Source organism: Python bivittatus, unplaced genomic scaffold (genome assembly GCF_059951505.1).
Source record: "Python bivittatus isolate LINGU-HERP-01145 unplaced genomic scaffold, Pbiv_v1 ctg000350_np1212, whole genome shotgun sequence".
NCBI classification, from domain to species: Eukaryota; Metazoa; Chordata; class Lepidosauria; order Squamata; family Pythonidae; genus Python; species Python bivittatus.
The window spans coordinates 25,318,213-25,345,816 of NW_028277074.1; the positions used below are offsets into that span (position 1 = coordinate 25,318,213).

Sequence of the window (27,604 nt, forward strand, 5' to 3'; positions counted from 1 at the left end):
ACAGGTCCTGGAAATGATTGAAAAAAATCTAATATTATGTGTGATTAGAAAAAATACATTAACCCTAACTGTAGAAGTTTTCTGGTTTTACTGTCAATACTAATTGCTAATCTCAATTACGTTTAAATATGTACCTTTGTGTTAATGTCTCAAAAGTAGGGCAAATTTTGTATTTCTAAAAAACAAGTTGCAAGCAAATGCAACACAGCTTTCAATTTCACTGTAATGGTATTTGTTTCTGACTGATTAAAATACTATCATACGAGCAGTACACTAAAAACACTGAAGGTATGACTAATTAACACTCTTAAAGTCAAAATTTACCAATCACTGGCAGGACCACGAACTATTTTCTTTGTGTGAAATCCTGTGGTAAACAGAAACCTAGCAGCAAGCTGAACACTTATCATTGTAATTTCCTCTGCTTCAGGTAGTAGATGATCTTGTCCTAAAAAGAAAATGTAGAATGTTGTAATTGAGTTTATATGTACTGAAATCTGAAAAGTCAACCTGACTCAAAATAGTTCTTAAATCAATCTACTTCAAGAATTTGTCACTTTTTTTCAGCGATACTGCCTGACATCTTAAGTACACTTTGTGCATTTGAATCAGTTTTGACTCCTGGCAACTGACTGGACTAGTCCCTGTAGTTTTCTTGGCAAGGTTTTTTGGAAGTGGTTTGCCACTGCCTCCTTCCTAGGGCTGAGAGAGACTGACTGGCCCAAGGTCACCCAGCTGGCTTTGTGCCTAAAACAGGACTAGAACTCACGGTTTCCAGTTTCTGGCCTGATATCTTAACTACTACACCAAACTGGCTCTCTAAGTACACTTAAGCACCTTATTTTGTTTATATTGAAGGCTTTTTGGCTTCAAGATGGACATGGAAGATAATGATAATAAGAAAGATATCCATAATGTATTAAAAAGTAATTTAGTAAACATTTTAAAATTAATCTCAGGGAAAAATTGTCAGGTATACTGAAAATGTTAAAAATGAAATCCAGAAGTCTGAAAAATGTTAAATATCTTCTACTTTTACATAAGTGTGTAATTCATTTTCACTAGGAATATCCAAAAACTTACCTGGAGGGGGATTTAGGTAGACACTGTTACATGTCAATAATTTTTTTACAAACTGAAAATATTCCAGGCTGTACTGCATTCGGTTATGCATGAACTGTACATTTTGCTTTCGTACACTCCGTTCAATGGCAGATGGCATTTTAATTTGATGGGGTTTAGTGGTCATTGCAAGTTCTGAAATATATTTTATAAGTTCATTGTCTTTCTCTACTGTGTCCATACGTTCATAAAAAAGAATGTAAGCATTCCACCACCTCTTCTGACGTCTGTAGGACATCCGTTTCATCATATGATCAAATACTTCTCCCATGTACTCTCCACCAAAACACTGATTTTTCATTTCTTCATCATCATCCATTTTGCATTCAGTTACATCGCCATCATCAAATTTATACCATCTGTTTTTCTCACCATCTCCTCCATTTCTTTGAATAATGTAAGAGTAGTAATGTCCACCACTGGCCTGACCACTGTGCACCAATACACCCACTAATCTGTATTTTGTACTTCCAGAATGTTCATTTTCTGATTGTTCATTCTGTATTAGCTGGTTTTCAGGGTTTACGTCATCCCCTTCCAGCTTAGCTACTCCTGCCACAGTATAAGGTTCCATATCCAACTCACGTGGAAACTCAAAGTAATCATTGAACTTGATTGCACATTCCCTTTCCCAGTCATAGTCAAATCGTTTTAGCTGGATGGCAAGAACTGGAGGCAGTTTTTTAATCAGCAAGCGTTTCACTGTATCAACCTGAGAAATAAACACATACTTATTGCTGTGAATTATCAAAAGCAACAAATTATAGCCATTTTTTAAAACCAAAATGCTATAATCAACTCTCTGGTCTCATATACACAAATTTAAAATAACACAATTAAGGAAGTGGTAGCAATACAGCTCTAAATTCATATGTACCTCCTTTTGTAATTAAAAAAAAAATGGAGATCTTGGCCACCATCATTCTAAGAAATATTCTTGAATTCTGACTAAAATATGATGAATAGGAGCTCTCAATACTCATAAAACATCTAAATTGTTGTCTTACTGACCTATGTCAGCTGCTGCTGAATCAAACAGATTTAGAGTGTTTTCTTAAGGCATGCCAAAATTACCTTCTTGTTGCATTTTTCACAGTGATATGCATTTGCACCTTCCAGTAAGTCTCCTTTGACATATTGTTCTAAGGAGTCAAGCAGATTTTGGTGATTTCTTATATCTACATTCAGTGTTGTAAAAGATTCTTCGCATTCGTACCTATAATGATAGCAAAATAGTTTAAGTTTGCTGAATGAATGATCTTTTACCATTAAGCAAAATTAATAGCTTCATGAATAGTATAAAAATGTCTACTGAAAATTTAAAATATATACCTAGGTAGAACAATTTAGACTGACAATTGCAATTTTAAAACAAAAGCTGTCCCACTGGATACATGGCAATATTGTAGAAATATTAATGTAAGTTTAAAAAAAGGTTACATTTATTAACAAATGAATATGGAAGAGCAAATAAACACAAGCTGTTCTATCTGACACAAAGGAGAACAACAACAAACTTTAATTTTATTTAATTAGAAACAAGGAAGCTCAAGGAAAAACTATTACTGTACATATGGATTTTCAATATGATTTCATCAGTGTCAGAAAAGGGTAGCTGTAATGGCTTCTTGTTTGTACTGCCATTTAAGATGCATGAATAAGTATCAACAAAGTCAACCACTGGATCTGGATTAACCCTCAAATGGTAAGCAGTATAGAATTCACATAAAAAAGTACCATATTTTTCCGACTATAAGACGATACTTTTTTCTAAAATCCTTACGCTAAAAATTGAAGGGCGTCTTATTCAAGGAAGTTAGCCGAGGAGAGAACCGCCCAGTTGCAAAACTGCCCATATTTTGTCTCTGCAAAGAGGCTTCCTCCTATTGCTAGCCTCCAATCACGAGTGAAATAGCTTGACTCTGCAAACGGACTTCCTCCAATCACGAGCCTTATGTAACTGACGTCAGCTGATGCTGAACAAACCAATTAGAGGAAGTCTGTTTGCAGAGACAAGCTATCGGCAGTTTCACTCGTGATTGAATGTAATCAGTTATGCAAAAGAGCATGGAAATAGAGCTGCAGAGAGACGGTTTGGACCTCCTCCCACTGAGTGTATCAGGTAAATGTTAATTAATTACTAAATAAAAATGTGTTCTGCACTATCTTTAAAATATTGATTTCTTAATTTTGGGTTGGAAAAGTGGGGGTCGTCTTGTACATGGGGGCGTGTTATTGATGGAAAAATACGGTAAATTCAAGGAATTAAAATATTCTAATATTTTGATTAAAGTTACAGAATGAAATAGTTATATATCATCACTTTTCAAATCATCATTTAGAATGCTAATATAAGAAGTATACATATATTTATACAATAATATTCAATGTCCTGTTAGATAACTAAACACATTACCTATGTGGGCAACCTTGACAGATCTTCTGATCGGCAAAGGATCCTCCCAAAACTTTACTTAACATTGCTGGGTGACCTAGGGCTTTTAAAGCTTCATCTAGACTATCCACCAAAGAATTAAAAAATTCCAAAGCATCATGCTGTTCCCGCAGATTTACAGGTTCACCCCAGAGTCTAGAACAAAAAAGATTTTTTGTAATAAAACCAGATTTCTAGCAAATTAAATGTCATGGAAATAAAAACAATTGTTTATCTCAACTTGATATACATTTCTGCTAAAAGATGCATGTTACAGGTATGCAACAATCTTCAAATTATATACCAATTCATTTACAAGGAGGACTAAACTACTGTCACCACCCAAACTCTTCATTTATGGAATAATGTAGTCCCTAAAATAATTTAGGAGATGGGACTTAGAGTGGTGTCTCATGACTTCATCCTTTTTTTCCCTTCCCAGAATGCCTCAAGAAAAATGCTAGTGTGTCCATGCTAGGTGTCAAAGGCTGTTTCTAGACACATTCCAGGAAGAAAAGATGGATATGGCAAAAGCTCCATTCCTGCTGCTATAGCTACCAATTTTTAAATGTTTCAAGAGGAAAACTAAAAGATTTTTCCATTAAAAAACAAAGTAATAAGCCTTTCTTCATCTGGCATTCTAAGCTTTCCCCTCTACAGTGAACCTGAAGTGAAATATAATGATGTACGTATGTACATAAATTAAATCATACATACAACCTTAAGATTTTGCCCCTTTTCCCATAAAGTACAGAACCTTTAGTGTTTGCCTGGACATGAGAATCTGAGATCACATGGGAATGAATAGAGGTAGTTATGAACCAACTTATCCTCTTTGTCAAGCCTCAGAAAGCTTTAGTTATGATGGTGTCCTTATTAACTATAACGCCTGACATGAATTTGCTCATTTGATACACTTAAAAGGGTATATATGGATGAGGTAATTCTGTCCAAATAGGTACAGTGGCCTCTCATCTGGATTACTGCAATGCACTCTACATGGGGCTGCCCTTGAAGAGCATTCAGAAGCTTCAACTGGTGCAGAATGCAGCAGCATGGGTAGTAAATGGCGCCGGTTAGTCAGTGCATGCAACATCACTGTGAGATGCATTAGTTAACAATGTGCTTCCAGGTGCAATTCAAGGTGCTGGTTGTCACCTTTAAAGCTCTTCATGACTTAGGACCAGGTTACTTGAGGGACCCAGTTGTTTCTACCTGATCGATCCGGTCAGGCAGGATGGGCATGCTTCTGGTCTTGTCAGTGAAAGAATGCTGGTTGGCAGGACCTAGAAGACATGCCTTTTCTGCTGTAGTGCCCACCTTATGGAATACTCTCCCTCTGGAGATCAGGATGGCCTTGACCCTGCTGGCCTTTCCTAAGGCCCAAAGATCTGATTCTGTGCCTGGGGCACAGTGTATGCATTTCTCGGCTTCCCGTATTTTTAATTTTTATAATGTTTGTTATTGTTTTTATTCTATTTTAATTCTGTTCATCACCCAAAGTCACTCACTGAGATGGGTGCCATATAAATTGGATACATAAATAAAAATAAAGTTCAGATATCTTCTGTCCTTGAACATAAGACTGAATCTTCTCAAGAGTATTAGAAATGAGCATAATATTTTACCTTTTGTGATATTTCAAACAGTAGTTTTAGGTAAATCTATTATTATTGGTTTGATGTATATTGCTCTCATATTTATTTACCTTTATTTTCACATATTTGTTTTATTATATGTTAGACAAAACTGATTCAGTATAAAATAAAAGTCTGGATTAAATGGAAATGGTGTATTCCCTGTGTACTGAATTCAGTCTGAAAAACTGCTACCAGCAAAGTAAGTGTCAGAATTAATTAGCTCACAGTAAAAACCATGTCTGTTCACCACTTGGATATTTTCTTTCCTGATGAATAGATAGAAAAAACAGGAATTCAGCCATAGCTAGGAAGTTTAAGGGACAAAATTTCATAACTCATTTTTGTGTTTTCTATTAAACTTCATTTCACACTCAAGGATCTTCCTACCATGATGGAGCCCACATGAATTCAAGGCTTTTGTTTGCATTTTGTTATATCGACAATCTACACCAAGATCTTCTCTGAACTGTCCAGTAACTTTTTTCTTTGAGCAATTTTAGCATGCTTTCTACATAGGTTAAAAGGTTCACAGAAAGCTGTACCAATTTAGAAATATTAAATTCTCTTAATGTTTTATTAAATGCATGCTGCTTGTAATGTACCACAAAGACATTTCAACAAAAGTTAATTTCCCATTTACCTGAACTGTTTCCAAAATCCTCTTGGCACATAGTACTGTAATCTAGAAGCTGCTAAGTGACCAAATATGACCTGGAGATGTCTTAATACGCCTATGTTGTATTCTTTTCTGTCTTCTGTTTTACTTAAAGTTGGTTTATCTTCATATGGATGGGGATAGCCAAATACTTCATCACGTGGGTCAACATTGCTCTTGAAAGGAATAATATATTACACATGAAGACTATTGCAAAATAAGAGTTTGGTAGTTGGACTTATAATGAATTACCCTTTCGTCACAGGATGATGGATCTGATATTCTAGGGACAACTGTCTCTTCTGCTGAGAAGGCAGGCCAAAACAATTTTTGTGTCCTTGTAGACGGGTTTCATTAACTGCCACGTGAATGGACTTCAGATGATATTATTACTATTACTATTTCCCACTTTTAAAAAATATATATTTGGTCAACTCAAGATGTCAAACACACCTAATACTCCTGCCTCCTATCTTCCCCACAATAACCCTGTGAGGTGGGTTGAGTTGAGAGAGAGTGACTGGCCCCAAATCACCTAGCCAGCATTCATGCCTAAGGGAGACCTAGAACTCAGTTTCCTGGTTTCTAGGCTAGCACCATAACCACTACCCCAAACTGTTGATCTTTGCTTGTATAGCTAATTATATACAGTGGGGCAAAAAAGTATTTAGTCAGCCACCAATTGTGCAAGTTCTCCCACTTAAAAAGATGAGAGAGGCCTGTAATTTTCATCATAGGTATACCTCAACTATGAGAGACAAAATGGGGGGAAAAATCCAGAAAATCACATTGTCTGATTTTTAAAGAATTTATTTGCAAATCATGGTGGAAAATAAGTATTTGGTCACCTACAAACAAGCAAGATGTCTGGCTCTCACAGACCTGTAACTACTTCTTTAAGAGGCTCCTCTGTCCTCCACTCGTTACCTGTAGTAATGGCACCTGTTTGACCTTGTTATCAGTATAAAAGACACCTGTCCACAACCTCAAACAGTCACACTCCAAACTCCACTATGGCCAAGACCAAAGAGCTGTTGAAGGACACCAGAAACAAAATTGTAGACCTGCACCAGGCTGGGAAGACTGAATCTGCAATAGGCAAGCAGCTTGGTGTGAAGAAATCAACTGTGGGAGCAATAATTAGAAAATGAAAGACATACAAGACCACTGATAATCTCCTTCGATCTGGGGCTCCGTGCAAGATCTCACCCTGTGGGGTCAAAATGATCACAAGAATGGTGAGCAAAAATCCCAGAACCACATGGGGGGACCTAGTGAATGACCTGCAGAGAGCTGGGACCAAAGGAACAAAGGCTACCATCAGTAACACACTATGCTGCCAGGGACTCAAATCCTGCAGTGCCAGATGTGTCCCCCTGCTTAAGCCAGTACATGTCCGGGCCTGTCTGAAGTTTGCTAGAGAGCATTTGGATGATCCAGAAGAGGATTGGGAGAATGTCATATGGTCAGATGAAACCAAAGTAGAATGTTTTGGTCTAAACTCAACTCGTTGTGTTTGGAGGAGAGAGAGAATGCTGAGTTGCATCCAAAGAACACCATACCTACTGTGAAGCATGGGGGTGGAAACATCATGCTTTGGGGCTGTTTTTCTGCAAAGGGACCAGGATGACTGATCCGTGTAAAGGAAAGGATGAATGGGGCCATGTATCGTGAGATTTTGAGTGAACACCTCCTTCCATCAGCAAGGGCATTGAAGATGAAACGTGGTTGGATCTTTCAGCATGACAATGATCCCAAACACACTGCTCGGGCAACGAAGGAGTGGCTTCGTAAGAAGCATTTCAAGGTCCTGGAGTGGCCTAGCCAGTCTCCAGATCTCAACCCCATGGAAAACCTTTGGAGGGAGTTGAAAGTCCGTGTTGCCCAGCGACCGCCCCAAAACATCACTGCTCTAGAGGAGATCTGCATGGAGGAATGGGCCAAAATACCAGCAACAGTGTGTGAAAACCCTGTGAAGACTTACAGAAAACGTTTGACCTCTGTCATTGCCAACAAAGGATATATAACAAAGTATTGAGATGAACTTTTGATATTGACCAAATACTTATTTTCCACCATGATTTGCAAATAAATTCTTTAAAAATCAGACACTGTGATTTTCTGCATTTTTCCCCCCATTTTGTCTCTCATAGTTGAGGTATACCTATGATGAAACTTACAGGCCTCTCTCATCTTTTTAAGTGGGAGAACTTGCACAATTGGTGGCTGACTAAATACTTTTTTGCCCCACTGTATTAGCTATAAAAATTACAAAACTTATATTATCACAATGTTTAAAGCATAGGCCAAACTTCCCTTCCTTCCTTGTTAGGGAATTTTCTCCCTTTTCTTTGAGAAGACCTATCAACTTCATCATCCAGTGATCAGAAGGATTCATCATTAGTCTAACCACAATTGTCCATCCATTGTTTTGGATCAATGGAGCGGACACTTTACAAATATATAACCGCAATATTCCTAAAAACTTATTAGAAATTTGTGACAGCACTCTGAAACACTTTGCAATCTAATGGTGCAACTGGTGAATCCATTTATCTTGAACAGGCTGATGAATTTAGAAGGGCTGAAAAAGACAGACAAGACGCAAGTGCTAATCAGTGAAATCCCTGCTCCTGGTATTGTTCTTATGACAGATTTTCTTACCAAGTGAATACTGATGCTTTTAGCAACATTTTTCATTAGCCCAGTGTGCCAAAGTGATGCATTCGTTATTATCCAATAATAAAGAATGTGATACCTACTTGACATAGTTTCTAGCTTGTACCATGGTAATAGGTTACCTACCACAGGGGCACTAACCCTATAGTGTTGGCTTCATCAGTCAAATGACTGAGATTAATAAATTCTGTGCCTCATACATATAACCAAATACATTTTTTCTGCAATGTTTAAAAAAATACTAATAATTCAGAGTGAATGCAAGAATGTGTAAAATAATTTGTCTCATTAAAATTCTTATCTATCTAGGACAACAAATGCATTCCAGCTTCAAGTGGACAAGTGAGATTCCCATGAGAAAGTGTCATAACTATTTTATGGCTTTTTACTATCTTGGCTTTTGTGCTATAAGTACAGCTTATAGGGCTGATGCAAACATATTTAGGTTAGTGAGAACAGCCTGATCCCATGAGTAATTATTTCTTATGTTTCATGTACTGGGTAAGATGAATAAAATGTTATTTTACTTAAAAATGCTTGGGGGTGGGTGGGTGAATAGACATTGTGGACATGAAGGCAGTGCAATCCCTTTCCTGTAAATCTACATATAGATTCAGAAAGGAAATCATGCAATTTATGTTGTATTATATTAAACGTGTATATTATGGACATCTTGGGATTTTATACTTATGTACAAAGTATGTGCCATATTAGAAGTGGTCCTCAATTTGTATGCCTATTTCAAACTGATACACTGAAATAATTTATTCACATCTATCTTGTCTTAATCATTCATAATGGACCTGAAGTAATCCAAAATTCTGTTATTTGAAATAAATGTTATTTTTAATCCAATTCAGTTAGTTATCACTTCATTGAAATCACCCTGTATAACAGCTCTATTGCTGTAATTTGCAAATAGGCAACATATGCTTTTTTGCAGACACAATTACTCCAGATAGAATGACAAATCAGAATACAAGAAGTATTGAGCTTCAGTCTCAATTGTTCCCACCTTTCCTTAGAATTTGAGAAATTGGATCAAACTACAGTGAATATTTTCATCTATTGTTTGTTAAAATATTGTTGATTCCTGAAATCAAGATCAAACAGTTAACTGGCTTGAAAGGTAACTATGATTTGCCACAAACTATACATTAAACTTCTCCTCTTCTCTTTTCAAGCAAAAATGGGAAGGAGAATGAGAGTTCATAGCTCATCACTGTTCATTCTCTTAACAAACTGTCTTATTTTTCAATGATCAAAATCACGCTCCTCCATCTCCAATGCCTTTTTCCATTATCTTTTCTTATAATCAGATTTACGACCATAAATGTATTATGTCCATACTGTACTGAATGCTACTTCGATTAACCTTACATCATACTTTGTATCTATAATGTAGCTTATGATTCAGGAAACGCTTGCTGAAAGAGAGTATCAGAAAGTTTATAGATATCATTCAGATCTCCAAATTAAAAAGTTACTGCTTGATAAAGAACATTTCTTTTAGATTTTTTAATCCCAACTTTATTATTTTTATAAGTAACTCAAGGTGGCGAACATACCTAATACTCCTTCCTCCTCCTATTTTCCACAAAACAGCAGCCCTGGGCTAAAAGAGAATGACTGGCCCAATGTCACAGAGTTGGCTTTCATGCCTAAGGTGGCACTAGAATTCATAGTCTCTGGTTTCTAGCCTGGTGCCTTAACCACTAGACCAAACTGGCTCCCACAGTAAGATGTTACATCTTACACAGTAAAATTTACTTGTAAAATTTATAAAATAAAATTTACAAAATATGTAAAATTTACTTAAAGATCTTACACAGTATGATCCTTACATCTCCCAGTAAGACTGTGAGATACATCCCTTACAGTGTTATGCACAAAACAGAACATGTGTTTTCTTTGAGCTTTAACTGAAACAAGCTCCATTAGAAAATTTCCATCAAAATGTTTTGAGTTGGCTCAAGTGTTGTATATTATGAAAGTACAAAACTTGAAATGTTTTGAATATTCCAGTTGTGGGAAACAGTGGGAACTCAGAAACAGCTACTGCTCCCTTATTTATCACTCTGAGGTTGCAAGATCACATTGTATGGTAGTCCATGCCAAACCCTGTGCTATCTACCACCTAAATTGTGGACAATTTGGCCAAGCATTAAAACAAATTTCCATGGGAAAAAATGGGAACATAGCTCTCTTCTCACTAACTAGGAAAAATGATCTTGTGGAGTCCTTGGGGTTCTCTGAGCTTGGTTGTTTTCTTGCAAATGTTTCATTACCCAGCTAGGTAACATCTTCAGTGCTAGAATGGAGTGGAGTTTGCTCTCTGTTTATATACAGCAGCTTGCCCTGCCAGTGTTGGTGGGTTTTTTTTTTTAGTGGTAGTTCCTTGATTAGGGTATTGTTACTGCTTCATTGTATGTCTGGTCTTGGTGTTAATCTCTGCTTATCTGGGTGATGATTGCTGGTGAGGAAATGTTCTGGTCTTTTGTTTCTTGCTGGCGAGGAAATGTTCTGGTCTTTTGTTTCCTTTTTATTGTCTCTTTTGAATAGTGTGTAGATGTTATCTATCTCTATGTGCCTGTTGATGGCTACCTTGTCTGAATACCAAGCTTCCAGGAATTCCCTCACATTTTGGGATTTAGCTTGGTCTAAGATGCTGACAGTTTCCCAGCTGAAACTATGGTTATGTCTGTGCATGTGTTGTGAGATTAAGGAGTTTCCATTGTGTCTTCTGACTGCTAGTTGGTGTTCATGGATACGCTCTGCTAGACTTCCTGTCTGTCCTACATAGTGGTTGTTACAGTCCTTACACTGTATGTTGTAGATGACTCCTGTTTTTTCTTCTTGGGCTACTGGGTCTTTTGGTTTATTTAAGATGTTTTGGAGGGCTTTAGCTGTGTGGTTGTAAGAGTCTGTTGGTTGTTTATTCAGACAAAGTAATAAATAAAAAGGAAACAAAAGACCAGAACACCTCCACACCAGCAATCATCACACAGATAAGCAGAGATTAATACCAAGATTATCACCAGACATACAATCAAGCAGTAAACAGTATCTTAATCAAGGAACTACCAGTAAAAAAAAAGAAAAAAGAAAAAAGAAAAAACCACCAACACAGGCAGGGCAAACTATATATAAACAGAGAGCAAACTCCACTCCATTCTAGCACTGAAGATGTTACCTAGCTGGGTACTGAAATGTTTGCAAGAAAACAACCAAACTCAGAGAACCCCAAGGACTCCACAGTTCAACCCTGAGCCATGCGTATTCTCTTCTAATGACCTTCTTGTCCTGTGTTCTTCTTTTGGGGGGATAGCGTGCACATAGGGGAGATCGCCGGCTGCAAAAAAGGACGGTTGCTAGTGCTTCTTAATTGTGGGAATAACATTAACATTACAGCAAGACACAAGAGCATGCATGGATAGCATGTGCACACCAGAGTTCTACATATCAACATTGTCTAGAATGTAGAAGTCTTTACATTTATACAACATCAGCAGCATTAACAGCTCTGGTGTAAGAAGCGGACTAGCGCACAAGCTTTCTTGACTTTTTTCTTCGTGATCTGAGAGGTTAGCTATCTCTGTGTTCCTATGCATTTTCTGAAACCTGCAAGTTTCATGTTTCTCTCTGCACGTATGTCTCTATTCTTCCTTGTTTACATAAGAACATTGAAAGTATTTTAAAGAACAGTCAAATGGCTTTAAGAGTAATGAGTTAAGAAGAGTTTAAAAAGACAGGACACATTTAATGTATTTGTGAAAGCTAGAAAACAATGCTAAACTTGTGTAACACAAAAGGACACCCACTTTCAAAATCACTGATAGTACTAAGAACTAACATAAAAGCATAGAACAAAAGTTTCATGCTGTTTTTTAAATTGTTGGTGATTAAAAGGTTATTGCCAAACCTACATATACACACCAAGAGTAAAAACCCTTATAATCAGACATACGGGGCAAAGGAAGCACAACTGGATGCATTATCATATACTAAGCAAAAAGCAGTACTGTATTACCTCATCTTGTTTCTCATCTCCAGACATGTCATCATCTACATCACTGCCTGTTCCATCAATTGCAAGAATTCCATTCCTGATGGCAGGAATCATATATAGTTGCTGAATGACAGAATTCATGTAACAAGTGGCTCCAGCATTCTTAAGCCCTACAAATCCCTTTGGTGGTCTTGGTCCAACAGGTGGCAGATATTCCCATTCTGTTAGTGCTTCACAAGCTAGGACAAATTAAATATATTAGACCTTTAACCGCTTGCGACTCAAAATATATTAGTAGGCTAATTGTTACTGCTGAAAATTATATTCCTAAAACAAGTTTATTTCAAACCCAATTCTAGTAATATATGGATTTTACATTAAAATGTGTAAGTTAGGAATTACATCCCTCAGCATCTTATTTCCTAAGTGCATATAGAGAAAATAAAATCTACAATCAAAAGATGCACAAAACTATATAGTAAGCCTCCTTTAAATAATTTATCCATAAGAGTTATTTGAAGATGACTTGCACATTTGCTAGATTTGTAAAACAATGTATTAGTTTGCCAAAATTGAACAAAGACCTGGGGCAGGACCCAAAAGTTAATGTTTCTAGGTTCCTCAAGCACAGGGGAGCTAATCATGCTTTGATGTTTCCCTTTCCAACTGCAATTACTCAGAAGTCACTTCAACCAGTCACTGAGAGACTTTGAAGCAACTCTGATATAAAACAACAAATTAGAACTGAAGCCCCTAAGAATAAAGTATCTGTGTAGTCCTAACCAGATTTAATCTTTATGCACTTCTCTTAGGAATTATGATTAATCAACCAATTAATTAATTGATTAAAGCAAAGGGTTAGTTCTGGATTTATGCTAGAAACAGCATTCTTCCTTTTCACTAGCAATCTTCTATATAATTTTTTAAGATGCTCAAAGGCTATGATGCAGATAAAGGGGCTTAATATTCTACCAACCCAGATTTTTTCCCAACAAAAATTATGGAAACATATCAAAATATATAAAGTTCTCCACATTAAAATTCAAAGCAATATTAAAAAACATGAAATAGTACATACTAGTTATTGCAGTGCCTATATAATACATTTCGGTCAAAGTATCTACTATTTGTTTGAGGTTACGGACACAGCCCACTGCTAAGGCTACCAACAGCTCAAATCCAGCATTAATGGTAGCTGGGGAACTACAGACTGGTATTGCCTGCTCAGCAGGTAATTCTCCATTTCTCATGTATTGCAAGTAAACATTTGATGCTGGAAAGATGAAATCATCTATTAATTCCTGAAAAATAGAAAATAAAATATCTGTTATTAATTTAGGAACCATCCAAATCAGAAGAAATATCATCTAACATTTCACAATGTCTTAGATCTTTAGAAGAGAGAATAACTCAACTCCAAGAAAGCAAGTAAATCTAAATTCCGTACCTCCATTATGTAACCATAATGAATCAGTCAGAGGACTAGATTATTTTTTAAAATTGTATGAAAAATGTTGGGCATCAATCAACTTTATCAAGCCTATTTACCTACAGCTGACAGGTCAGATAATAATACTAGTTACTTGAATAAAGGATTTCCACACAGGAAGATTAGTCCTAATCTTCACAGGGCAAGGACTCACTTGCCCTTAATTTGATACAGATTTCTTGTCCCATCCGTATTTCAGTTAGGATTTGAGCACGCTCAAGATAAAATGTGTTTTTTTAAAAAAATGTATGGTGTATCATGTTACATTTACCTCAGTTACAAACAGGACTCTTTATCCAACAGCTTACATTATTTAAAACTTCATAAAAATTGAGAATGGGTTAAAGCTTTTCACTTCCTTCGCTAAACAGAAATTTTGCAGTGGCCTAAATATATACCTTCTACATATTTTGAGGATTCTGTCAAAAATTCAAGTCAATTTAAACTATTGTTTTATGTTTTTTGTAGTATATTGACATTAATTATTAATTACAATCTGCAAATGTTTCATTTTGTTACTAACTTTATAGTTTTCAAACTTTTTTGTACAGCAATAACTTACTTTGATGAGATTAGCACCACCTTTTTCACAACCAATATGGTATTTTTTTTCAGGAGTTTGGAATGCCAATAATTCTTTGGTAACTCCAAGATGACCTTCTAAAATAGTCTCCTCTACGCCTGTTTCTCCTGTCCTTTTCACTTCATCCTAAGGAAGGAGAATACTCAGACACATGAATTCTGTGTACTAATTTTCAAACATTTTTAGTGGAAGCACATATCAGTTAACTTACTATAATTATTGTCCCAATATTTTGTTCTACATATTTGGATCCAAGGCAATTAACACTTAAACTTAAAATAAATTACAAGTGGTGAACAAAATAACAAGAACAAAAACTTACCCTAATCCTTTTAAGCCAGTCAATTTCATTATTAAGCAGAACTTCAGCATTGGGCACATTAATGTTACTATTATAAGCATAATTTAGAAGATGTCTTAACAGAGTAAAGTAATCTCCTGAATGTTTAGCACGTTCTCGTGCAGTACTCTGAAAGAAAAATATTGTCAACATAGTTGAGAAGATATTCTCATTAATAGTCACAACACAGAATACTTCTTAAAGGCAATGTTCAGTTCATACATCATGGTAAGCAAGAATCCATTGAATCAACATGAGCATTTATGGTTACTTCTGAAGCACCTTCTTAATAGGAATTTTATTCCTCTCCTAATAAGCCAGAATCATGGCAATGCTTGCACTTGATTTATGTCTAGCTTATTAAATTAACAAGCCAGAGTTCTTAGTTCATTTGTAAGGCTAAAGAAACACTGAGTGGCTCCTGCCAGCAAGAGAAACCAAGCAGCAGTGATAAAGCACCATGCATTAGCATACTCCTTGTATATGAGCAGCCAGATCAAACTTATATCAAAATGCAGCTATTAAGTTTAGAAAGTTTTCATATAAAATAAGATTTAAAGAGATGAATAACTGAACAAGCATCTGCATTCTCAAGTACTGTTAAGCAGCTTACACTATGTCAGATTTTTGGAATTTTCTTCTATTACCACATACTTTCCATCATATTTTAGACAATTCCCAAATGTGTCCTAACCCCTAGGAAATATTCCATGGCACAAGATGCAGGAATATCTTGATGCATGAGCAAATTTCAGATGTATAATTTCTACATGTGACCTAAGGGTTCCAATTCAAAGCACATTTCATGTTCCTATGAATATTTTAATTTGTTGCTTGACTTTTAATAATGGGAGTAGCTCCATATGACTGTGCAATCAACCAGAGTTCAGTAAAACCATTACTTGCAAAACAGACCGTATGCATTCAATTAGCTTCTTTATCAGTAGTTACTGGTAAAGTTTAGTACCACTATTACTAAACCATACTTCTACGTCATTGTTCCTCTCTATTCTGCTTGGGTCAGATTAGATTATATGACCTACAATATTAGGTCATATATCACATTTTAGGAAGACCATTGAGCATGTCCAGTGAAGAGCAACCAAGATGAAAAGAGGTCTGGAAGACAAAATGTACAGGTAGTCCTTGTTTAGCGACTGCCTCGTTCAGCAACCATTTGCAGTTACAACAGTGATGAAAGAGTAACTTTCCAACCAATCTCGCATTTATGACCTTCATAGGTCTGTAAAGCAAAGGAAAGCTAAAGTAAGATCATAAGGACAGTCATGGTTTCACTTAGCAGCTGCTCCACTTAATGATCAAGCTGCTGGTCCCAACTGTGGTCACTAAACGAACACTACCTGTATGAGGAACAGCTTGAGGTGCTTGGGTACATTTAGCCTGGAGAAAAGAAGGCTGTGGGGAGCAATCATAGTTCTTCAGTTACTTGAAGTCAATCATCATGTAGAAGATAGGGCAGAATTGTTCAGAATTGTTCCAGGGAACAGGACAAGAAACAATGGTTTTTAATTAAATGAAGATTTCAGTTGGATATGAGAGAAAATGTCCTAATGGTAAGACCTGTTCAGCAATGGAACTAACTCAGGGAGGTGGTGGGCTATCTCAGGAGGTAGGATGGTCATCTGATGGGGATGCTGTAGTAGTTGATTCCTGCACTGGACAGGGGGGGAGAGTAGTGTAACTCCAAGGTCTCCCCAACCCTTGTATCTTATGATTCTTTGAGTCCCAGCCACCATTCCCAAAATATGAAATGCTGAGTTTAGTAACATCTGGAGTGTAACAAGTTCTCTCTCTACAGTATGCTCAAGACAAAGCTTGCTCACAGTGTTAGGAAAACAGAATTAAATTTAATCTTTGTTTAAATGCAAAGGAGCAAAGATGCCGGTAAAGTCTGTAATTACTTGACAAAGTGTTCATTTTAGAATTACTATTTTTACGATTTATGTGAATTGGTTCTCAAAATCACAGCCTCAGCTTTTAATACAAATATATATAACAAAGTAGCCAAAAATGCTCACAAGCAATAATTAATATAGTAATTTTAGGATTTTATTTTCAGCAGTTGCATTTTGCATTCTGCCTGTTTTATACTAATAGTTCATCTTTAAACAATAGACTAAAAGACTGTAAGCAGTTTTCAACAAACATTTGTTTACATCAATATATTGAAGCTTGTGAAATAGACAAACTAACACACTGAAAAACTTGACTCATACTTGAACAGAAGGTTAATATTAAAGAAAAAACAACTAAAGGACTGCCTTATGTAAAACTGTATCAGCATCATGAGAAATTACACATATATGTCTAACATATTAAAACATAATACAGTTTGCATGGAAGAACTATCTATTTAGTGGTTTATCATACTGTGTACATCTTCCAAAAGATAAGGCAATTTACAAGATAGAATGCCAGTAAATCTGCCATTTTTGAATATAGGCTTTTCATATACTGGTTAATGTAAACACTGAGAAAAACATCTTTAAAATTAAATATGTATTAAATATTTCTCATAGATATTGGAATATATACCCAAACATGAAAGTTTGAAATGTCTTACCCCTAATACAGTAAATAACAAAGTTATAAAAAAAAGAAGAGGTCTTTGTCCCATACAACATCGGGTAGCCATTAAGAAGAACTGCTCCTGTGCCATTTGCCGAACAGTTCTGAAAATTTCAACCAGGAAAAAAAAAGACATTAATACAGGTATTTTAAATAAAACTAACCTTAAAGTTATATAAAGGGTAGAATCCAATGTTAACCTAGGAGGTTTCCTCTGTCTTGTCCTTGGTACAATCCATTATATACTCAGCAAATCTGATCTAGATTATTAGGGGAGCCTCTGGAGCAGACTTTAAGAGAGTATGGGAGGCTGCAATCAGTCTCTCCCTTCTGGCAAATGAAAACTGCTTCTACTGATGGAAACATTCAACACAAGTCTACCCCAAATGTTTATGCCCCTCTATCCATACTGCTCTCAGAGCCCTATATAATCATCATCATCATCATCATCTGCCTATCCCAGGTCCTTGGGAAGGACCCGAAAGGTGGATAAAAATGCCAACTCCAGTCTAAACATCTGGCTGACTATGTGCGAACAACAACAATTGGATAAAAATGCCAAATCCAGTCTAAACAATTGGCTGACTATGTGACCAACAATAAAATAATAATATTAAGTCTGGGATGTTATGTGGCAGGTGCTTGTCTGTTTGAATTCTAAAGTCCCAGAGTACTTTAGCTTCTTCATTTTCTATTACTTTGTCTGTTTTGTGGTCCTACCAGTTGTTGATAACAAAGGCAAAAAAGTCTAGATAGTGGACACTGCAATACCTGGAGACAGCAGAAGAGAAGAGAAAGAACTGGAGAAAATCACAAAATACAAAGACTTGCGAATAGAGGTAGAACGACTGTGGCAAAAGAAAGCAAAGATAATACCAATAGTAACTGGCACCTTGGGTGCAATCCCAAAACATCTGGAGCACCATTTGAAGATCACTGGCACTGACAAAATCACCATCAGTCAATTGCAAAAGGCAACTTTACTTGGAACAGCTTACATCCTGCGACAATACCTTTAACACTATCAAACAACATCTGCCTATCCCAGGTCCTTGGGAAGGACTTGATAGGTGGATAAAAATGCCAAATCCAGTCTAAAATTCTGGCTGACTGTGCAACCAACAATAATAATTTATTAAACTTGTATGCCACTTTGCCTCACACTTGTCATGCACATGTGAAAAAGCTTTCCTATAAATTATGGAGGACTCTCTTTTAGAACTGAAAATAATCTTTCCTATCATATTTATAGAAAGGCAAAATAAAAAATAATAATATATAATAATAAAAAAATGTAAGATAAATCAAATGTGTATTTTACATTAGCATTTTTTTCAAACTTGGAGATCAATTTATTTCTTTATCCTAGTAATCCTAAACCTGAAAGTCTTAGAAAATAGTCCCAGCTTCTGACTACAGTTTACAATATATCCAAGCACAAAGCTAGCAACACTCATGAATGACTTAATTATCAAGATCCACTTCACGTCCCTATATTCAAAAGCCAGCACAGCTGTTTTGATTTTCCCAAGTCTTCTGGTGATGTTCAGTATTCTACCTATCCAGATTAGTTATTTAGGGTAGAAAACGAAGGCAAGACATTGCAGTTATTTTGCTTCTTTCTTAATGGAGAGAAGACAATTATTCCTAGAGGACAACTATACTACGGTGTTTCACAATATTCAGGTTTGTTCTCTATGCTGTCTTAACAGAACTGCACAGTGACAATCGCCCAATCTGGAATTAAGTGCAATCAGCACAGAAGTAACACCCTGTTCTCTTCCTCTTTAAAATCAAATCCAGATGAACCTGTAAAAAGGGCTACATTACTGTTCACAACTGAAAATTAATTGCATGAAGAGTAATATTCTTAGTTTACACAAGATGGAGATGCTATCAATTGTCCTACCGTTTGAGACTTATTTCCTCAGGCTTTTGAGATTATGTATATTTAGCGTGCTATAATTTTATCGGTCTACTTTTGATATATTGTTTGCTATTTATTGCAACAATGTTGTATTGTTTCATTCTTGTAGGCTGCTCTAAGAAGTTTAGCTGAAGATTACATAATAATAAACAAATGTCATCAGGACAGGGAAATCATGTTCAAGCTTCAGCTCATAGCACTGTAATAAATATCAGAGATAAAGAAGGGAACCTTGTACACCAAAGCAGGATATAAATAAAATTATATCACAACACCATAGTAATTATAACTCAGTAATAAAATACACAAATGCAAATTACAGCCCAATACCTGTATGTCATTTACTATATATACTGAACATCTATCATCACCTGCAATTGCTTCTGGAGACATGGGTGTCCCAAGGAGCTTGCTGCTTTCATCAGCATCATGCCACAACACTCTTTTGTATGTGTGTGCGATGTCACAACACATATACTAAAGGGGCAGGAATTGAGTTGGCACTATGTGATTTTTGTCATTCCGTCTGCCCTGAAGGATATCACTGGCTGGCGAGTAGTTGGTAAAACAGATGAAAAATTAAAATCACTTACTTGCTGTGACAATGCAACAACAAATCAATGATAAATGTCTGCCATGCTTTTTCTTTACTTAGTGCATCCAATGCTGTTGGAATTAAAGCAAAACAAAGTGTCATCGCTTCAAGTGCTTCACAGCAAACTTGTTCATCTTCTGCATCTGGTTCATTGCCTGCATTTGTCTACAAAATAAATCAGAAATAAGCAGAATAACATATGTGAAAGTGGGATTGATTACTTTCTTAACTGTTCCCTTCAAACCCAAGGAAAATACGCATACTATTTACTACATGCTTAAAATCACAAACACTAATAGTAGATTAAAACCAAAAGCTGGGATTAAGGATTTGAAGAGTTGATAAAATGTACTATGAGACAATAATGTAACTATACTGATTTGAAACAGATTTCACAGGAATTCAAATTACACACAGGAGATTAGTGTTGATGAAAACTGCACAAGGCAGGGAAGTAAATATAACACTTGTTCATAATTGCCTGCTTGTGATTGTTTGAATCTAATTTTAGCTCTTTATCAAGAGCTAAACATTTTAAGAGAATTTAGAATTTTTAATTAATTATCTGGAGTTTGTTTTTATTAGATAAATCAGTTTCTCAAACGGACATCTTCTTTCCATGATCTTTCACATTCGGAAGAGGAAGAATTATCAAAAGTGACTGCCCCATTCTTAAGCTACTACACAAATTCAGGCCACAGAATTTAGCCTAGATCCACCACAAGCAGCAGCCAATCCATATTTTTTTTCTGCACAGTTACACAATTATATGATCAAATTATAATTTTTAGTTTTACTAAAAACAACAACATTACTTAAGGCATCTATTTGGGGGGATTATATTCATTTATTTTCAGATATAGTGTAGGGTATAGATGATACGTAATAGGTAAATATCTGTTGTTAATTAAAATTATTCTACATATAAATTTTTACAAAGAAAGGAAGGTAAAATAGAAAGGTAAAATATTTCTTGCAAGTACTTCACAGCCCAAAACAAATCCCACTGACATACATGAATGTCATGTGAGATACCCACATAAATACAGATTTTATGCACATCTACGGGCAGATTTAGTTAAATACAAAGAAATAAAGAATCAAGCAATTTTGTGGCCAAACCGTAGTCTTACCTTTATATACAGAGATATCAAATTGCAAAATTACTTAAATTATGTAAATAACTTCTTAATAAATTTAAAAACATTCTTTCTACAAAGATGATAGCTCTAATACTATGCCAATAAAATTAGAAGAACAACAACTATCTAAAAAACTATAGCAATGTTTACTATTTGTAAATAGGCCACTTGAAGTTCTTAGTTTGGTCCTTCCTATTAAAAACCAATTAGAAGCAAATGCCGGTTCGGTTTTCTTACCTTTTCATAAATTTTACTAATATCTTCATTTGAGTTGAATACCAGTTGTACTGATCCACATCCAGAAGCCCATACTATTTTTTGCACTGCTCTAATAACACAAATATCAGGAATAAACTTCGAAGCCTGAAAACAAACATAATGCCATACAAATATAATAATTAATCTACCATTTCACGTATTATAATGTAAGCATGTACTTAAAAGTGAATCCATGCCATAGCAGTCCACAGTCTTGCATCAGACTTACAGGGACATAATTTATTCACCTAGCTCAAGCCAGTCCATTGTCTTGTATCAGATTTAGAGACACAATTTATTCACCTAGCTCAAGCCATCTACTGCAGCCACTCCCATAGTCTTCAAGAAGAGGTCTTTCTCATCATCTGCTGTTTCTTTATAATTACACAAGCTAGAAATTTAAAGTCCTTTCTGCAGCTGCATCTTCCCACAAGCAGCCTTGAGTGTAAACCACCTCTGAGGTTTCCAAAATGCTTTAGGGTACAATTCAAACTCAGGAGGACAATACCATGGGCTAACTGCAAACCACACTGTATTCATGATTTGCAGTAAATTAATTCACAGTGACACTAACTGAAAGTAGGTACAGCTTACATTTGGACAACACTGGGCACACTATAGAGTTCCTTGAGAAAATCCGGTGGGTGCAAATGGGATTCAAAGAGCCTCCATTCATCCATAGTCTCATGTACGTGTCCTTTAGTTTTTTTTTTTTTCAGAACCAAAAATAATCCAGAAACAGGCTATAAATTTAAGCCAAAGAGGTTTGGAGTGCTTAATACTTAACCATACTAACCTCATCAGATATTTGCTGTGCAAGGCGTATTGCTACATTTCTTAACATGCACTCTGAAGTTGGATTGGGAATGTTCTGTAGAGCAGTTTGCAACACCACTGCCTGGTCATGAGTCGCTTGGTTGATCTGCAATAATTTATATTCAGTATTTTTAAAGAGAGAACACATTCTGTCCAACAGTAAAAATTAGTATGTTGAGAAAATTGTTTTCATTGCATTTATTCCAATGCAAATTATTTGCATTCCATTCCAAAAATGTTAATATGAATGTTCAGTTACCTAACAAAGTTTATTAAAATAGATCTGAACAGATAACTTCTCCATAAAAGAGATTTCATCCCAAATTACAAAGGTTTATGCAACATCTATTATTATAAATCTCAATTAATCTCAAGAATAATATTCAATATTGTTTTTGCAGTCATCACCCTTTTTCTTCACAACCTGAAAACTAAACTGAAACAGTAGACTTCTCAGAAGAGAAATTCTAAGACGGAATAAGGTTAAGAATATCTTACTTGCATTTTAAAAAAATTTTCTATCTACCATCCAATCTGGCAATTTCTTATATAGAGTTCACCATTAAATTTGTTTTCTAGACTACTTAGTCAACTTTCTTTTCCTCCATCAATCCTGAGCTTGTCTGTCTGTCTATTTACAATTTCTACGATGCTCAATCCAAACAGGACTCTAAGCAGCTTTCAAAATAGTGTAAACATTGGAGTAAAACAGAAATATAAAATTTGTAGCATAAAGCAAACAATAATATTAAGAAAAAACCTTCCTATTTATCGTCACTCTGAGGAATAACACAACCTGTAAACAGCCAATCATTGGATGCAAGAGTGGGAACCCACCATTTTACCAGTCCCTAAAGCTTTCCAAAATAACCAGATCTTAATGGTTTTTCTAAATGCCAGCACAGTACTAATCTGACTGCAGGTCATATTAAGCTGTATAAATGTTCACTTCTCACTTGTGCTGTTCTCTATGTACTTATTTACAAACCTTCCACTGGCACCTTACCAAATGCAATAATTAAATGGCTACCATTGGACATTAAGTTGCAAACTTGCTTTGTATTCAAGCTAGTTTGTCTCCTGAAATGGGTTTAATTATTGTATTTTTAATTATACATGTTGTTTTTGTAAAACTGTAATTTTATTGAATGACAGAAAGATAGAATATAAATTAGTGTTAAATTAGATTAACATATCAATATGTTGCTCAAGTTGAGAAAAATACTGCTTGCTAACTTTAGAGAAATAGACTCTATGTGATCAAAGGGTCTAAGCAATGACTTCAAATTCAAGGTAACAGCAGGAAGCATGCATATAGAAAATAACGAATGCCAACAAAATTACTGAGGAGAGGAACTGAAGACCACGTTACCAGAAGACTGACTGAGATAAATTTATTTGGCCCAAATGCACGAGAAGTCAATGAGAACAGGACTTGCCTAGATTTTAAAAAAAAACCTGCTGTGTGAGAAAATATACAATGTAATATCAGATTATAAATATTTGACAGTTTACAGTTGATGATTTACATACACAAATTTTGTTCTAGAAATTATGGTTACCGGGAGAAATGGACTGTGAAGATGGCAGAATTTGCAGAAATAGCAAATTGACTAGTTTGATTAGGGACAAAACAATAAGGATTTTTATAAAAGTTTGGAAATCTTTTATGGACTTTTTGCTGAAAATGGATAAAAATGAATTGTTGATTTCTGGATTTGGTGATTAAAAAGGGTTGAACATGGGAAGAAAGGAATTATATAAAGCAATTCTAGAGGGAGAGAAATGGTAAAAGTTTCTATCTGCTGTAAAGAAGATTGGAAGCCGCATCATTAACTTGCTTTTTCTTTTTCTTTCTTTATCTATATTGTTTCTAGCACATTTTCTTTTTCTCTATTTCTATTTTCTTTTTATATACTTTTTCTTGTTGATCTTTTAATTATGTAAACACTTTTTAATAAAACTTATACAAAAATAATTATGGTTACCGGTGACATTGGGCTTGTACCCTCTACAACTGGTTGACAAGCTTCTGCCACAGCTCTCACGTGACCATAACCAATTGCAGTTAGCAACAGCTTTGCTATTTTTAAAGCATTTAGGTAAGCACCCCTTCTTGTTTCCATATCTGCATTTGGCAGGAAATTATTTCTAGTCAGCATACTCAACACGAGGGGTAAGCCACCACTTTTTAAGAAATTGTACTGAAAATCAGTAGCATCTTCTCCCAGAGGTAAATTGGCAGGCATTAACAAGGCATAAACTACCTGGAAAAAAATAGAGAAAAGATACAAAAATGACATTTTAGTAAAAATGCTTTCAAAACTCAGTGCATTAGACTGCAGGATGGGGATGATATATATAATTATTCATATTCATCAGAATGATCTGATAATGCATTAATATGATGATGATGAGGATAATAATAATAATAATAATAATAATAATAATAATAATACTTTTATTAGATGTATATGCCGCCCATCTCTCAGTAACTCTGGGAGGTTTTTCCATGTTCCTTATCAGGAACTAAATCAGTTTTTCATAAATTGTCCCTATCTTCCATGTCTAAAAATCTCAAAATTAATTATATAAAGAATATTTTATATTTTTCCCCTTTAAGTGATATAGTACAATTTCCCAAACCAGAATCCAATAGTATTTCTTACATTCAAGTGACATAAGAAGAAAATTCCTTTTATTTGGGAAAGCTATAGCATGAAAAGAATAAATTTCTGGAAAATATATCAAAAATAGTTACAATTTTTGTAAGTCGAGCCTCTTTCTTTTGGTCACTGACCAGCAATTTTTTGTTATTAATGTGAAAGAAAAAAATCAGACTGGATTGATATATGAATGCATACCATATTGAAATGGACTAAAATCAGACTGATCCATAAATACATTAGCCAAAGCATTAACACTATACAAACCTCTGTAAGATATAGCACTTGTGAAGCAGAAGGTCCAAAGAACAGAGAATCAAGGGAAGGACTAAGGCTGCTGTCACCAAGTTTTGCATGGTCTAAACAGATAGCTCTTAATTTTTCTATAGTAGTGTTATCTGTAATACATAAAACAAAATTTAAAAATGTTTCTTTCCCCAAAAATATTAAGAGAAACATACTGCTTTCTCAAAAACATCTTTAAAACTGAAATATATTGAAGCTACATCAGAAATCAAAACATTAAAAATATTTCTGAAACATATGTTTTATTTATAACACACATTTTTCAGGGACCACATGACTACAGTGTTGGCCCAAGAAAAGCAGCTTTTTTAAGGAACTGCTGACAGGTATAACAAATATGCCCACGCCAGAAAGTACTTTTCCCACTCTGGATCTGAATACTGCACACTTCTATTATATACTGTGCTAATTTTGAACTTCAATGGGAATTAAGCAAGCAATGTTGATTGTTCTGTAGCGGAAAATTTGGCTGCATGTGTTCTTTTCATTACCAAACTTATATTTCAATTAGCAACTACAGAATGAAAAAAAATTACCTGGTGGCATTAATTTCATAAGGATACGTGCACCATCTCTAAGGGGTGGCATATTTAGACTACTGCCTAGGTCTGCAACTTGCCAAAGAAATGAGATGTATCTAGGATGCAGTGACATAATCTAAAATAAAAATAAAAACTTGTGATAAGATGCAAATTTTAAACATTTGCCTAGCATTATAAATTTAGAAGCAATGTTCTTTAACTTACAACTCCAGGCAAGCAACTTTCGACTTCTGGATTTGGACCATCGCTATAATGATTGCCATGGTTACCAGGAGAACCCGTAGAAGAATCAGAGGAACTATCAGGGCTTGAAGGCATATTGGAACTTATCTGTGTAAGCTTTGCTGTAATTAGCTGCAGACAAAGTAAAAGGCAGAGGTAAATTGATAAACTGTCTCAAGTAGTGAAGCTTAAGTATTTTTTAAAGGTTCTGAATGTATTAAACTACAAGTTCCGCAAGTTTACTAATGCAAAATTCTACCATTATAGATTATATTTATACTGCATTGGCATACATTTTATCAGTATATAATTTTTCTTAGTACTTACTGTTTTATCTTTTAGATTCAATTGTCCAATTAATTTCCTGTCATCTACGGGATCTACTAGTTCGCCTCCAATAAATAATTCTACTTTGGTATGCGCACTGTTGGCTTTAATACGGTTGAGAATGCAACGTCTGACTGAACCAATGGTATCATTTGTATGAGACCAAACATCCAAATCTTCCACCTGCCGACCTTGGTTGGGAAAACGAACTACCAGAGAGATGTGCTTACCACGAAAAGCTCTGAAAATACAGGAAAATGAAATACTAGTTAAAACTATCCTAGATATTTAAGAATGTTAATATGGTAAAAGTAAACAAAGATAATAAATATTTTACTCCTTTTTAAAAGGTTAACAGTTTGCTAATAAGAAAACGTGTTTACTTCTGAATCCTCTGAAGGAGATGAAATTTATAAAAGCTATTTATACTGTAAGACTGATTGTCTTGGATAAAAAAATAATGTTTTCCTTACGTGTGTGAGGTATAATAAACACAACATTTATAATTCTGTTGTACTGCACCTACAAGCTATCATACTGAGATAGATTTCAGACAATTGGGAAGATGAGCTGAGTAGCATAATCCTAAGCATGTGCACTCAGATATATGTATCCTATATTAATAACTATGTAAGAACTAGTAATTCAAATAATATCTAATTAATAATTCCACCATTGCACTCTAAGTAACTGTAGTTCAGACTTTTCCACAAACCTTGACATTGGTAGAATTGTTCGTTCTTCATGATAATCACTGTCACATTCATTTATATACTCCCTTAAAACAGTCAACACTCGCACCATTCTTATTGCTTCTTGTCTTGCACAATTAATACTGTCTTTATCTCCATCCAAAACACATAAAGTATCATAGGATGCCTTCAAGCGATCAAAACAGGACTGAATAAAGTCCTCATGGATGACTACCTGTACAAATACCGAGAGGCATATTTTATCAATTACTCAAAAAGAACAAACAAAAATCTTCAAAAAAATTACATGAGGAAGTCCAGGTTTTTCCAGGTTTTTAATTCCAGAAACTGTTTTAAAAATTAACAAGCCAAACAAATATACTCTAAGAACATAAGCACTGGCCCAAATCTAAGTAATATTAATCATAACTGTCATGCAGTCTGACACAACTTCAATACTTTAGTACAAATAACAAAGATTAATGTCAAAATAGTGGACCTTGACTATTCCCACCTTTCCTGCCACAGAACAATAGAATATTCTAAAATAATTAAAATTAAGGACCACCAA

At 35.2% G+C, this 27,604-nt stretch overlaps 1 protein-coding gene across 5 annotated transcripts in view; it reads right to left on the reverse strand.

The window, feature by feature from the left end:
* The window catches only part of USP9X (ubiquitin specific peptidase 9 X-linked), a 124,461-nt gene that overhangs the window by 25,129 nt on the left and 71,728 nt on the right, over positions 1-27,604 (reverse strand). For all 5 annotated transcript variants that reach the window (XM_088144758.1, XM_088144754.1, XM_088144756.1 and 2 more), the window contains 19 exons: positions 27,057-27,268; positions 26,342-26,582; positions 25,997-26,146; positions 25,787-25,907; positions 25,212-25,342; positions 24,267-24,545; positions 22,259-22,384; positions 21,442-21,567; positions 20,061-20,227; positions 17,536-17,644; positions 14,934-15,080; positions 14,591-14,737; positions 13,618-13,840; positions 12,561-12,778; positions 5,837-6,027; positions 3,539-3,712; positions 2,197-2,338; positions 1,084-1,834; positions 325-448 (listed from right to left, as the gene is read on the reverse strand). In XM_088144758.1, coding sequence (XP_088000884.1) covers positions 325-448; positions 1,084-1,834; positions 2,197-2,338; positions 3,539-3,712; positions 5,837-6,027; positions 12,561-12,778; positions 13,618-13,840; positions 14,591-14,737; positions 14,934-15,080; positions 17,536-17,644; positions 20,061-20,227; positions 21,442-21,567; positions 22,259-22,384; positions 24,267-24,545; positions 25,212-25,342; positions 25,787-25,907; positions 25,997-26,146; positions 26,342-26,582; positions 27,057-27,268 — 3,779 coding nt within the window. The remainder of the gene's footprint in view (positions 1-324; positions 449-1,083; positions 1,835-2,196; positions 2,339-3,538; positions 3,713-5,836; positions 6,028-12,560; positions 12,779-13,617; positions 13,841-14,590; positions 14,738-14,933; positions 15,081-17,535; positions 17,645-20,060; positions 20,228-21,441; positions 21,568-22,258; positions 22,385-24,266; positions 24,546-25,211; positions 25,343-25,786; positions 25,908-25,996; positions 26,147-26,341; positions 26,583-27,056; positions 27,269-27,604) is intronic.